The sequence below is a fragment of the Caretta caretta genome, chromosome 9 (assembly GCF_965140235.1).
Source record: "Caretta caretta isolate rCarCar2 chromosome 9, rCarCar1.hap1, whole genome shotgun sequence".
Lineage (NCBI taxonomy): Eukaryota > Metazoa > Chordata > Testudines > Cheloniidae > Caretta > Caretta caretta.
The window spans coordinates 50,632,689-50,647,267 of record NC_134214.1 but is presented as its reverse complement, the minus strand read 5'-3'; the positions used below and the strand labels follow the sequence as shown (position 1 = coordinate 50,647,267).

At 45.3% G+C, this 14,579-nt stretch overlaps 1 protein-coding gene and 1 long non-coding RNA gene across 2 annotated transcripts in view; one reads left to right on the top strand and one right to left on the bottom strand.

The window, feature by feature from the left end:
- LOC125642222 (uncharacterized) overlaps positions 1-14,549 on the top strand; it is a 23,637-nt gene extending 9,088 nt beyond the window's left edge. Inside the window, exons 3-4 of the long non-coding RNA XR_007358336.2 lie at positions 4,510-4,577; positions 13,576-14,549. This is a non-coding gene — a long non-coding RNA (uncharacterized LOC125642222). The remainder of the gene's footprint in view (positions 1-4,509; positions 4,578-13,575) is intronic.
- The window catches only part of PTTG1IP (PTTG1 interacting protein), a 29,211-nt gene continuing 21,404 nt past the window's right edge, over positions 6,773-14,579 (bottom strand). Inside the window, exons 6-7 of the mRNA XM_048863187.2 lie at positions 14,533-14,579; positions 6,773-9,320 (exon numbers count right to left, since the gene is read on the bottom strand). Of these exons, the coding sequence (XP_048719144.1) occupies positions 9,274-9,320; positions 14,533-14,579 (94 nt within the window). The 3' untranslated portion in view covers positions 6,773-9,273. The remainder of the gene's footprint in view (positions 9,321-14,532) is intronic.

Genomic DNA, 14,579 nt, shown 5'->3' with positions numbered 1-14,579 from the left:
GAACTGGTAGAGAAGTTTAATCAGACCCTAAAACAAAGGGTGAAAAAAATCATGAAAACAGACCCCAAACACTGAGCCAGGCTTCTGCTGTACCCTTTCTGTGGGGTGCAGAAGGTGCTACAGGCACTGCCGGGCTTTTCACGCTGGAGTTACTGTATGGCCAACTGCTCCCAAGTAAGCCTAGATCTCCTTAAGGAGGCTGAGAAGAACACTCCCAAAGCATACCACAGTACATCCAGCAGATGTGGGAATGTCTGGGTCTTGTGGGGCGACTTGCCAGGGAGAACCTCCTATGACACCAGCAGACCCAGGCCAGTGAGAAAATATATCAGCCTGGGATCTGTGTGCTTGTGCTACTGCTACTCCCCAGCAAATCGCAGGACCCATATGAAGAATGCTAAATCCACTCAGCCCATGGAGCGATAGCCCCAACACAAGCAATCCATGCGCTGTGGCAGCTAGTCAAGGCCTGGGTACCACCTGTACATTCTTCAACAGAGCAGGCACAGACGCCCACTAGGCAGCAACCTCGTTCAAAGCTTTGAGAACACCGTCTGCAGCGCTATGAGTGGGGAAAGGTTCCCAAAACAGGAAAACTTCTTTGACGGGTCTATTGCCTTGGTAGCTTTACACACATGTCAAAAAGTTAGCAGTATTTCCCATGACTGTCCATTCATCTAAGTGCAGAACAGAGAAGTGGTTACATCTTATTATAGGCACACGTTGTTCTTTGACATTTTCTAACATGACTTGTGTTCTGTGTGAAGCCATGGCCCTTGATAGAGAAAGGAGGGCTAAAGTGTTTTGCTTTCTCTTTCAACATTACTAACACCACATCTCTCGCAACTAGTAAAATCAGTTTGACAGTGTTTAGCTTTCCTGCTTTTGCAATGCACAAACTAGCTTGATACATACTTTTGAGGGATCACTGCTACTAATAAAATCAGATTTTATCGTTTTCTTTTCGGTGGGTAATTCAATTAATTTGTTCTTGAAAAAAATTTCAATGGTTTATCTTTAAATCCAGTGCATGTTGATTTCAGGTGATGCTTAAAATGAGTTGGCTTTAAACTCTCATTTGCCAAAATTATTAACAAGCAGCAGGTTGTGGAGAGGGATTGTCTTAATTTCCTGGCTGTGTGCATCTTAACCGCTAACATTTTGCATAATCTCTTCTTGCAGCTTTTCTATTCTTTTAATATACATCTTTTTTTTTTTTACATACAGCATCTTTATTCCAGTTCTTGTCTTAATCACTATTACATTTCTTTTACCCTTCCTGCTTATATCCTGGTGTGTCTGTTCTTCCTGCTCACATATAAAATATACTGCCAAGTATTTGGTGGTGCATGATACAACAAAATCAACTTTAAAAAAACAACACTGCACTCTGATTAAACAGTGAGCACTATATACTATCAATAATACACACACTAACTGGCTTGAGGACTGGCTGCCAGATCTCAAAGTAGTTGTCAGTAGGGATTTATCATTGAATGGGTGTTTCTAATGAGGTTGCTGTAGGGATCAGGGCTAGGTCAGATGCTATTCAGTAGCTTTTGTTAGTGATCTGGAAGTAAATACAAACTCATGGACAGGGAACAGAGAAGAATGGTGCTTGGGGAGGGAGGGGGTTAGGCAGAGTGCTGATCAAGGAGACCAAAGGAGTCTAGTACTATGGAGATGGAAGTTAAACAGGAAGGAGATGAGAGAGGAATGGAGGAGAGTGAAAAGACGGTGGAGCGGAAGTTACAATTCAACTGAGTATGAGTGAATTGGGCGGGGGGGGGGCAATGACAATGATAAAAGGACAAGCGGCAGTGTTCCAAGAGGCTGCATTACTGGCATGATGCTTTTGGTCAGGTGGGTACTAGATTGTGACTTCTGATTCACACCCTACCTTGTAACAGACTCTTTCCCCTCTCGGGACTATCTTAAGGTACTGATACTTCTAGAATTGAGAGCAATGGGCCTCTGTGCAGCAAACCAGGAAGACTGAAAAGATCGCAGATGCATGTAGCCATAGCTACCAAGTTTTGGGCCACTCCATGCAGATCAAGTAAGCTAGTTTGCATATAACTAAGCTTCACCCTTTACAAGGGAGTTGGATTTAGGGCAGGTGAAAGGCATTGACCTATTTGACCTCTAGCAAGTAGAAAGTAGCCACAAGATGGTCGTTCCCCCCCCAGACACATGGCTTATCCTCTGAAAAAGGGAGGAGGGGGCAAGAAGGACTAGGTCAAATCGAAGAGCACGTGGATAGGCACGCGGTCAATACAAGGCTGGATGGGAACAGAGTGGTGCCCTAGAGATGATGTTCTGTGAAGCCAGTAGGTGGATGCCCCCCAGCAGAAATCTGCCTAGATACATAAACTTACAAGGTCAAGGAAGATGGCATAAGAGTCAGAGCGCCTCCCCAGGAGTAGTCTTCTTCCTCCTGGATTGAGGAACTGCCAACTTTGCTTTTGCCATAATGACATTTAGGAGGCCTCTGGACCTACCCAGGTTTCAGATGGGGAGACTGTTCAGATTTTGGAGGAGGAAAAATTGACCTGCCAGCCCCAGATGCAGCTAGGCTGGGGAATCTGAACTGCATACAGATTAATCGAGTCCTGTTTACTAGCACGGCAAGTCCTCACCGCCCCCACTGCCCTGTTAGCCTGCATCTAGGGAACGCATTCCCTGGAGGAGCGTAGTACCACAGTCCCTTCTCTGCTGAGTCTGCCAAGTCATGCAGACATGGGAGCTGGGACTAGGACAAACTCATCTGAGATGCTGCTGCCCAGCCATTGGATAAGAACAGCTTCTAATCCCTGCTGAGTTGGGCTATATTCTGATAGCAACAGGAGAAGGGACAGGCTTTGTGGCTTACTGGTAACATGCTGAACAACAGCTCCTGCTCCCAGGGTGCCCTCAAGAATGACACTTGCTTTCTAACTTCTGCCAAGTTCTCCCCTTTTTGGAGTATGCCCAGGCAGAGTCTCCCACACTCTGGCCACACAGGCAAACTCACCCTGCTCTGGCTCCTGCAAACCCTACCAGCGAGTGCTCCACCCTGTTCTTAATAGGACAGTTCCCTTAAACGAGCCCAGTGTTAACACAACATCCAGCTTCACTTCTAAAGACATGGTGCACGAGCAAAGTTTTCAATAATTACAATGATCTCAGGGTCCTATTACATTCTTTTAACATGGTTTGTTTTAAAATTGCAAAGTCAAGCCCTTCAGAGGTAGAAAGTGCTAAAAATAAAGTTTTCCCATGCAGCCATCTTCTGCCCTCTCATGCATATGCATTCTATGATCATAGATTCTTCCCCATAAGGTGATCAGAAAGCTTTGCACCCAGGCACTTCCAAGCCACAGCACAGATATCTTCCCGTAATGCTGAAGGAGCAACTGTAGCTAAAGAGAACAATTATCCACCGTCCCCCAGCCCCTAGAGGGGGACCCGAGCCATTCTTTTCTAGTGGTTTTACACCACTTTAGGAGGCAGCAATGGAATGGTGGAGATCGCAGGGCCAGGCTCTAGAGCAGAACATGGTTGAGCGTTTCCAGAGCGGACAGCCAAGCCCACACCAGGTACATGTTGTCTGAAAAGCTATGTGGCTAGTGTCGCAATTCTCAGGCTGCTGATGGGCACCTTGTACTGTCTGCACACTGAAAAAACTTGAGTGGTACAGCTACTGTCTGCTCTCACCCAGAGCTTTTAAGCCCTTATTTCAACGTAACCTGACTGATAGGGCTGAAGAGGTGGGGCCAGCCTTTCCCAAAGCACTTCTTTAACCCCTCCATCATCAGTTCAGGGTTAATACACCCCATCACACTAAGTTAAGAGACCTGGGTTTTATTTGCAGCTCCTTCTGAAGTAACAGGCTGGACAAAGGTCACCTCATTTGTAAGATTCACCAAGCTCCCAGGCTGGGGAGATGCAGCCTGGGTCAGTCATAAGAGTTATGAATGACACCCAAAAAAAAAAAAAATCATTTCCAATGCTCAGTAGTAGAGGTAAGACCAGAAATCCTCTGGCTCCCAGGCCAGTTCACCCTCCCCTAGGAAAAAGTGTTAGGGGGGCAAGTGTCTCTCTCCAAAAATGCCTGTTTATTGCCTGATATCTGGAGAGGGGTGCCCAAGGCATGAGTCGTGCATGGCTGTCTCCTGAGCCTGTATATCTGCCACTCTAATCTTTCTACACCAAGGTAATTAATTGTATGTTAGCATCAACTCTCCTTAGGACATGCCTTTTGTATTCTGCCTGTAAAGTGCCATAACATAGTAGGATAGCTGGATATGAAACAATAGTGCCCAACCATAGGTGAGGAGGCAAGAGTTGCTAGTATAAGCTTGATGCTGCCCATTCCCAGCTTCTCTAGCATCAAAGGAACACAGGCCCCAGTGCTGCCAGATTAAGCATGGAGGGGAGATATGGACTATCAAATTTGAGGTAAATTAGGTTTCTGGATTATGACACACAAAAAGCCCAATCTGAAAATTTCCTTGCTTTACATTGTAGCAAAAAACCAAATGGAAGAAATGAATCCAGTAAATGATTTTGTCACTATCTAATGAAGAGGAGCAAAGGTTAGTTGATTTTTTTTTTAAATAAAATGGAAGAGTCTGTAGTCCTTTCCCTCCAGTGATCAATAGACAAAGGAGAGCTTTTCCACTAACAGTGTTAGGGACAAGCAATTTACAAACCACATTTTAATCTAGCTAGATCAAAGTTAGCTTGAGTAACAATAGAGCAACACCATGGCAGCAGTTTAGCCCTGCCCACCTGGGGCTCTGGGTACATACTGCTGCCTGGGAAGCTGCTAAATTATACTGAGTATCTATACCAGCCAGTTTCCTGGGTGTAGACAAAGCTTAAGTTTACCAATGCATGAAAGTACAGTGGCCCGCGGGTCAGCTACCCTTCCCCTGCACCACTCAACACCTCCCAGAAGAGAACTTGTTTCCCACACACCTCTGTGACAATCAGGCTCTAGGCACCCAAGGGAAGAACAGTAAATTTAAGCCCCCAAAATGAGCAATTTGAACCAACTGATATAGTACGATAACACAGTGTGCGAAGTGTTTTGAGGAAGGTCTTTTATGAAAGCTTGTAATGGTCATTACAAAATATGTATGCGGACTGTGGTTATGGATCTAGGTATTAGTGTATCTAGAAAATCATGCTCATCATTTCAACCACCTCACAGCAGCAAGGGGCACCTTGCAACTGGGCATTTATATGAAACTAGTTCCAACTAACATTTTCCAGCACAGGAAGAGATAAGTAAGGGCCATAGGAGTGAGTGGAAAAGCATTGAGCTATCCCAGCTCTTGAGTGGAAACTTCCTCTTGACTCAATGAACATGGATCATCATGGTCTAAAAGAAAAAAAAGGCCTTTCAAAAGCAGGCTTGCATCTGAGGTTTTTTTTATCCAGAACTTAAAGTAGGAGGCTGCCAGTGACCACTGGATTCCTCCTATGGGTAGAGGGCATGCTAGGAAATAGTTAAGGAAATGGGCAACTTTTATTAGAAAAAAGAAAAGGAGTACTTGTGGCACCTTAGAGACTAACCAATTTATTTGAGCATAAGCTTTCGTGAGCTGCAGCTCACTTCATCGGATGCTGTAGCTCATGAAAGCTTATGCTCAAATAAATTGGTTAGTCTCTAAGGTGCCACAAGTACTCCTTTTCTTTTTGCGAATACAGACTAACATGGCTGTTACTCTGAAACCTTTTATTAGAAAAGGGATTTTATTTAAACTTGAAAGTGTAAAGCCTGAAGTAGCATCTTTATGTTCATTTTCTGTGTAACTTGGCTAGGTTTGCTTTCCCTTACTCGTGTCTTCGAAGCTGTGGCTTTTCTAGTAAACAAACTTTTTGTTTTTACCCCCAAGCAGTTCTCTAGTGTGCAGACAGCAAGGAGTGTGTGCACCAAAGTGAACTGAGAACACGGGCTGGTTTCATGCCTTTGGGGTAATAAACTAGATGGGAAAAGTCCAAGTGGCTAGTAGTTAAGAACTTGGGGTAGACAGAGTTGGGGAGACGTGGTGTGCAGGAGGGGGCTCAGGACAGTGGTGCCGGGAGAGGTGTGGAGTGCAGGAGGGGGCGGCTCAGGGCAGGGGGGTTGGGGTGCAGGAGATGTGTGGCAGGGAGTTGGGATGTGGTGCAGAAGGGGTGTGGGCTCCGGCCCGGTGTCACTTACCTGGAGCGGCTCCGGGGTGGCAGCAGCACGCACCTGGGCCAGGACAGGCTTCCTACGTGCCTGCCCTGTCCCTGTGCTGCTCCAAGAAATGGCCAGCACCACACCCCTGCAGCCTCAGGGGGAGGGGGGACAGGCAGAGGGCTCCATGCACTGCTCTTGCCTGTGGGTACCTTCCCCGAAGGTCCCATTGGCTGGGAACAGGGAATTGTGGCCAATGGGAGCTTTGGGGGAGGTACCCACAGGCAAGAGCAGCATACAGAGCCCTCTGCCTCCCCCCTCCCCCCAGGGGCCGCAAGGACATGGTGCTGGCTGCTTCCCTGAGCAGGGCCCGCAGCACCATGGGGGTGGCAATCCTGTGGGCTGGATCCAAAGTCCTGAGTGTCCGGATCTAGCCTGCGGGCTATAGTTTGCCCACCCGTTTTAGACTATCCAAGGAGCAATGCTGCTTTTCACCAAATATATATACGTCTAAATAAGCCAAAGAACATCTACCTTTTCTTTAATATGCCATTTTAAAGAGGGCAATACCAAAAGGAGTACTGTAGTTTATCATAAAGAAGAAACACACATGGCACACTGTTTATACTTACTAAATCTGTTTATTGATCATTAGCCAAGTAATGCATTTAAATATTTAGCTATTGGTTGCTTGCCTGAAGTTGTCTTCAAACTGCTGAAAGGAAGGCAGGGGGGGGAAAAAAAACCCCACACCCCACAGTATAGAGATTAAAGACTATATGCAAGTTTCTTGTGCCCATATGTCCAGTGTTAGTGGAAGTGAAATCACATCTTACTAGTATGCGGAAGAGCTTTACACACTCAACGCTACTGTGCCCTTCAAGCCGATCAACATCCATAAGGTTTTACACACGATGGATTAGTTTTGAAAGCGTTCAAAGTTCAGCTCCAAGGTTTGGCATTTATTATGTTCTAGGACAGTGGTTCTCAAACAAGGGCCACCACTTGTTCAGGGAAAGCCCCTGGCAGGTTGGGCCAGTTTGCTTACCTGCTGTGTCCACAGGTTTGGCCAGTCATGGCTCCCACTGGCCGCAGTTTGCTGCTCCAGGTCAATGGGAGCTGCAAGAAGCGGCACGGGCCGATGGATGTGCTGGCCGTCCTTCCTGCAGCCCCCATTGGCCTGGAGCAGCGATCGGCCAACGCAGCAGGTAAACAAACCGGCCCAGCCCACCAGGGGCTTTCCCTGAACAAACGGCAGCCCTAGTTTGAGAACCACTGTTCTAGGAGACCGGACAGCCATAAGAGTGTGACATTACAACAAAGTGTTTTAAGAATTCCCCAGCAATATTACAAGATCCCAGATGATGTACTGAAATATCACCTCCAGGTTAGTTTTTAGAAGTCTGCAAGGAAAGGGATCCCAAGTTACCATTTTAACAGGCAGTCTTTTCAGAGCAGACATGTCTTACTCAAAAGACATTACACAGTATTCTACACAAAAATTGTTTCCTTGGAATAAAAAATGGATACTTCAACATTCATCAAAATATTTATGGCTGGTCTGTATATTAATGGGCACTTGGCCACTGACTTGAGAAAGTTCTGAGATGATCTGGAATGTCACAATGAATGTTGCCACCATTTGTTTGTGTTTCATGTGCCCAAAACACTTTCAAACTTCAAAAATCAAGTTGCCTCACCTGTTCAGAAGTGTGTCTCAGAAAAAACCAGCAACCGCTTCCAGCTGTCTGCTCTCAAGGTTGTCAATTATTTGATATATTTTGAGTGTTTCATAGAAAACTAAAACCCATCTCCTATAAGATGTTTTCATCCCATCTTTCCACTTCTCTACGGCACTTTAAAACACACAGATTAGTAACTATACATAGCTACTTGGCTCAAGCCCTAAGGCACCAGGCAACATTCCAGGCTGCTGTGCCTAGGACAATGCAGAACTACCCGAAAAGCTGGTTACTGCACTTACACTTGCAAGGACAGCAGATTATATTAAATGCAAAGCAGAGGCCACATTGCAGCTCAACTAAAAGGTTTCACAGTTGCTCCTGCTGTATGAAAGCCTTTCCATACTTCTGACCATTTGGTTATTAGAACATTCTTTTAGAGATTATATGCTGCGTCAGCTACAGCATGGGTTTGCCAACACATTCTTGAACACAAATTATACTTTGTGTTAAAGCAAAAGTCAATCAGGCTTAGAGGAATCAAATCAGTATTGCTAAAGCTTTACAGTCTTTATAATTTTATCTAATGGATCAAAATCCTAGTATTACATCTAAATCTTATATTGTTACAAAATATCAGTCTTGAATTACTTTTACTATTATAGGAGAAGTTACAGAAAGGCACAGAGCAGAGGTAGGACAGACTTTTAAACAAAATGAATTCTGAAAGGAGAACGAGCATCTACTCATTAAGTGCAAATAAGACTAAACTCCCTTCCCTCCCTCAGAATAATTTAAAAAACCCTTACAAAAATTGAAAGAATTGCTGAGTAACACACAGAGAACTGCATAGGCACTTCAAGTGACAGTTAAGGCCTTGATGATCTAAGAAGTCTTCTTTTATTCATCTACCCTGATACTCTGAATTGCTGCTATACCTTATGTAGGACCAAACTAGCCCCCACCCCCACTCCAGTCCTGCCCTGCCCTCAGATTTAAAGCTTTATTTGGTGAATAAAGAAGTAGTAGGGCAGAAGGGCAAGACTGGTTCAATAAGCTGTTCTTTGAAACCATTGTATTACAAAGCGTCTGGCAAGTCAGACAACAGAAATAGCAAAGACTTAAAATCGACTCCCAGACAATGCTGCACAGTCTGTTGAGCTATGTTAGAATGTCTTGAGGTAAAGTCAGGTTCTTTCTGGTTCAGTCTCGCTGCTTGTAACAGCTCATTGGGATTACAGTAGGCTCTGTCCCAAGTTAGCACAAAGCTTTCTACTGAAGCTCATGACAGTCTTTTTGGCAATTTAAGGCTGTCGCAGCATCTCATTAATTTGATTTTTTTGGTGTTTGGAATGCAAAGTCTCTAAGCCTATACTGTAAAGCTCCAGTCGGCAAAGGTAGAGGAGCTTTGGTGTTGCGTGGTACTTCTAGGGAGACCAGTTAGTTGTTTTCAAATTTGGCATAAGGGTTCTCTTCCTTAAACAAGCCTGAAAAGAAAAAAGCTCCAGTCAGACTAATACATTTCAGGATTGAAAGGGAGGTGGGGGTGGGAGAAGAAGAGTAGACAAGTTGAGTGCACTCTGATAGTAGAAATAAATCAAACATTTCTTCACTCAGTACCAAGTCTGCTTTCGGTCACTTATGCAAGTGTTATGACACAGTACAGTTTTCCTCCCATCTTTAAAGGCTTAGAGCAGAGGTGGGCAAACCATGGGGGGGGCACAGCTGGCCCTCGAGCTCCTGCTGGGGAGCAGGATCCAGGACTTGCCCCGCTCTGGCGCTCCAGCTGGGGAGCGGGGTCAGGGGCTTACCCCACTCCACACGGCTCCCGGAAGCAGCAGCAGCAAGTCCCCCCTCTGGCTCCTACACATAGGGGCAGCCAGGGGGAACCACAGCCAATGGGAGCTGCAAGGGCGGTGCTTGCGCACAGGGCAGTGCACAGAGCAGTGCACAGAGCTGCCTGGCCATGTCTCCACATAGGAGCCGGAGGGGGGACATGCCGCTGCTTCTGGGAGCTACTTGAGGTAAGCACTGCCCAGAGCCTGCGCCTTTGACCCCCTCTGGCAACCAAGCTCCCTGCCCCAGCCCTGCTCCCCCTCCCATCCTCCACACCCCTCAGTCCCAGCCCAGAGCACCCTCCTGCTCCCTCATCCCCAGCCCCACCCCAGAGCCCGCACCACCAGCCGGAGCCCTCATCCCCTCCCTCCCCCGCATCCCAACCCCCTACCTCAGTCCAGAGCCCCCTCCCACACCCTGAACTCCTCATTCTGGCTACACTCCAGAGCCTGCACCCCAACCCCCAATTTTGTGAGCATTCATGGCCCGCCATAAAATTTCCATACCCAGATGTGGCCCTCGGGCCAAAAACTTTGCCCACTCCTGGCTTAGAGCCTCAAAGGTATTTAGAAGCCTAACTCACACAGATTTCAATGAAAATTGGGTGTGTAGATACCTCAGGCTCTTAGCATGACTGTACAGGCTTGACTCAATTATTTAACTAAATGATAGCATTTGCAGTATATACAATTGTGCTCACAAATCAGGTAAACATTGAAATGGTAGCACTTACACCCAAAACAATGGACGCTGCATTTAAGTATTTCTGCCCTGCAAGTCTAACAAAACCCAATTCCACACTAAGATGTTTGTGTAAAGCAGTGGCAAGTTTCTCCTTAAACAAAATAAAAAACAAAAAAAAAAAGAGAAAGGTCAGTAGTGTATAGGCTCTTTCCTCTTTGAAGGATGTTTAAGAAAACAACTGGAAGTCCAAGCATAGGGCTGATCAAAGTGTTTTTTGGTAAAGGTTGGACTTTAAGAAAGAAGTGTGTTCCGAATGAGGGGTCTGGCTAAATGAAAGCTGCAGTAATTCCCCTCATCCCACTTTCCTGAAAGATGTAAAAGAAAAAAAAGTTTCCTTCCAGCTGTCTATGAAAGGTGGTCACCAGCTCTACCACAGCCCCTTCCCAAAGGTTGAGGTCAGGCTGCTGTGCCCCACGGCTCCTTTCTCCAAAGCAGCCAGCACCAGCTCTCCCACCATCCCTACTCGTAGAAAGACGGAGCACACGGACCACTGAGTGAAACAGGAGAGAGCTTCTCACACTCTGGAAGCTGTGCAGTAGGGCTTTGGACCAGGCCAGAGCATTAAGACAACACAGACTTCCTATGGCAATAGCTACTGGCTAAGCAGAGCCTTCTGGTTCCTCTCCTTCCTCAAAGGCACCAGGCCCAGCAGCCTCATCTACTCTTCCCCCATTCCACAAGAGGAATGGGGACAGCAGGCAAAAGGACTTTGTAGGAGACAGTTTAAGTCCTCAGATCCACAGAGTTCATCCTCTACAGCAGCCAACATCAGCTACAAGTAAGGGCAAGTCAAGGCCTTCCAGCCTCCTCTCTGTGGCTGCACTAAGAGGGACCCACCCAGGGCCCAGTGGCTTTCCCTGCCCATCCCACCCCAGTAGGGCAGCAGCTTCAACATCAGGCTGTGAAGGCAACTCTGAAACCTGGACTCAAGGTAAGAACAAAAGAATGGCCATACTGGGTCAGACCAAAGGTCCATCCAGCTCAGTATCCTGTCTTCTGACAGTGGCCAATGCCAGGTGCCCCAGAGGGAGTGAACCTAACAGGTAATGATCTAGTGATCTCTCTCCTGCCGTCCATCTCCACCCTCTGACAAACAGAGTCTAGGGACACCATTCCTTACCCATCCTGGCTAATACCCATTAATGGACTTAACCTCCATGAATTTATCTAGTTTTCTTTTAAACCCTGTTATAGGCCTAGCCATCACAACCTCCTCAGGCAAGGTGTTCCACAGGTTGACTGTGCACTGTGTGAAAAAGAACCTCCTTATTTGTTTTGAACCTGCTGCCCATTAGTTTCATTTGGTGGCCCCTAGTTCTTATAGGAACAAGTAAATAACTTTTCCTCATTCACTTTCTCCACACCACTCATGATTTTATATACCTCTATCATATTCCCCCTTAGTCTCCTCTTTTCCAAGCAGAAAAGTCCTAGCCTCTTTAATCTCTCCTCATATGGGACCTGTTCCAAACCCCTAATCATTTTAGTTGCCCTTCTCTGAACCTTTTCTAACGCCAGTATATCTTTTTTGTGATGAGGAGATCACGTCTGTACGCAGTATTCAAGATGTGGGTGTACCATGGATTTATACGGGCAATAAGATATTCTCAGTCTTATTATCTATCCTTTAATGATTCCTAACATCCTGTTCACTTTTTTAACTGCCACTGCACACTGCGGACATCTTCAGAACTATCCACGATGACTCCAAGATCTCTTTCCTGATTAGCTGTAGCTAAATTAGTCCCCCATCATATTGTATATATAGTTGGGGTTATTTTTTCCAATGTGCATTACTTTACATTTATCCACATTAAATTTCATTTGCCATTTTGTTGCCTAATCACTTAGTTTTGTGAGATCTTTTTGAAGTTCTTCACAGTCTGCTTTGGTCTTAACTATCTTGAGAAGTTTAGTATCATCTGCAAACTTTGCCACCTCACTGTTTACCCCTTTCTCCAGATCACTTATGCCTAGGACTGACCCTTGGGGACCACCACTAGTTACCCCTCTCCATTCTGAAAATTTACCATTTTTTCCTACCCTTTGTTCCTGTCTTTTAACCAGTTCTCAATCCATGAAAGGATCTTCCCCCTTATCCCATCACAACTTAATTTACTTAAGAGCCTTTGGTGAGGAACCTTGTGAAAGGCTTTCTGGAAATCTAAGTACACTATGTCCACTGGATTCCCCTTGTCCACACAGAATCATAGAATACAAGGGTGGAAGGGACCTTAAGAGGTCATCTAGTCCAACCCACTGCAACATGTTAGTTGACCCCTTCAAAGAACTCTAATAGATTAGTAAAACATGATTTCCCTTTACAGAAACCATGTTGACTTTTGCCCAACAATTTATGTTCTTCTAGGTGTCTGACAATTTTATTCTTTACTATTGTTTCAACTAATTTGCCCGGTACTGATATTAGACTTACCAGTCTGTAATTGCCAGGATCACCTCTAGAGCCCTTTTTAAATATTGGGGTTACATTAACTATCTTCCAGTCATTGGGTACAGAAGCTGATCTAAAGGACAGGTTACAAATCATAGTTAATAGTTCCGCAATTTCATATTTGAGTTCTTTCAGAACTCTTGGTGAATGCCATCTGGTCCCGGTGACTTGTTACTGCTAAGTTTCTCAATTAATTCCAAAACCTCCTCTAATGACACTTCAATCTGTGACAATTCCTCAGATTTGTCACCTACAAAAGACAGCTCAGGTTTGGAAATCTCCCTAACATCCGCAGTCATGAAGACTGAAGCAAAGAATTCATTTAGTTTCTCTGCAATGACTTTGTCGTCTTTAAATGCTCTTTTTGTATCTCGATCGTCCAGGGGCCCCACTGGTTGTTTAGCAGGCTTCCTGCTTCTGATGCACTTAATAAAAATGCTTTTTCATCTTTTGAGTTTTTGGCTAGCTGTTTTTCAAACTCCTTTTTGGCTTTTCTTATTACATTTTTACACTTCATTTGGCAGTGTTTATGCTCCTTTCTATTTACGTCACTGGGATTTGACTTCCACTTTTTAAAAGATGCCTTTTTATCTCTCACTGCTTCTATTTGTTTACTCTGCTGCCACTGGCTGTTGCTCCCTCAAGTGCCCAACCTCACTCTCTCAGATTATGGCCCTCACCCTCCTCTCACCTCCTTTCACCCACTCCAGGACCTCTTCCCTCACTTCAGTCCCAAGGAGCCCCTCCGAAGAAGGAATAAGGGTTTACAGACGCTGCACAAGAGGATGAAAGGGATGAGAGCCTGATGTCACCTGCTCCCTTTGGGCCAGGCTGCGAGCCATGTACTCTCACTGGTGAACCATTACTCACATGAGCATTCCGCCTGGAGTCAATCAGCTGCAATCTCCAGTCTCTGCTAAATCCACTGCACACCTCACAGTGGCCAGAGATGACCACTGAAAAACTTCCTCCACATGCAGCCAGTTCCCTGACAGCCCCCAACCTCATTGCACCTGAGGTGAAGAATCTGATCCTACAGGATTATTGTAGAGTAAGGTGCCACTTCTTGAGTATCTGGCCCATTGGCTGGACAGGTTGTATCCTTTGGCTTTTGTTATTTTTAATCACTTGAGGGGAAAAAATCTCATTGCCTCCTACCCGGAATCTCAGAGCTTCCTCCTCACCTTTGTTTTGGCAGATTTCAATTAAACCCCAGGAAAGCAGGAAAAGCAACATATAGAACAAGCTGACCAGCATTCCCATCTGGCGCTGTGGAAGGGCTGTGTCTGAATGTTCACTGTAACTGCATTGTTTTCAGTGTCTATTTGTGGCTTTCTTCTGCCTTTATTAAGTTTAACTGTAATCTCATGAAAAAAAAAACTTTTTTTGGTTTAATGTAATGAACTATTAAGCTGCATGACTTATTATGCAGTTTCTGCCCCCCTCCTACTCACTCCTAGATCACTCAAACAGGTGGTACTGGGTGTCAGACCAAATACAAACAGACAATAGCAATTCTTGTATTCCTCCCCGAAGTGCAACTGATCATTTGGTGATGCATGCAGTCAATGTTTTGTTTATAGCAAGGTATCAAATACTTTAGTGCAATATATGGATTTGAAGAATCACTTGAAAAAGAAAGTCACTTGTGAACTTATGAATTTTACCATATTTTTTCCGGATTTCATCATGTCGAGATTTCATCTCAGCTCTC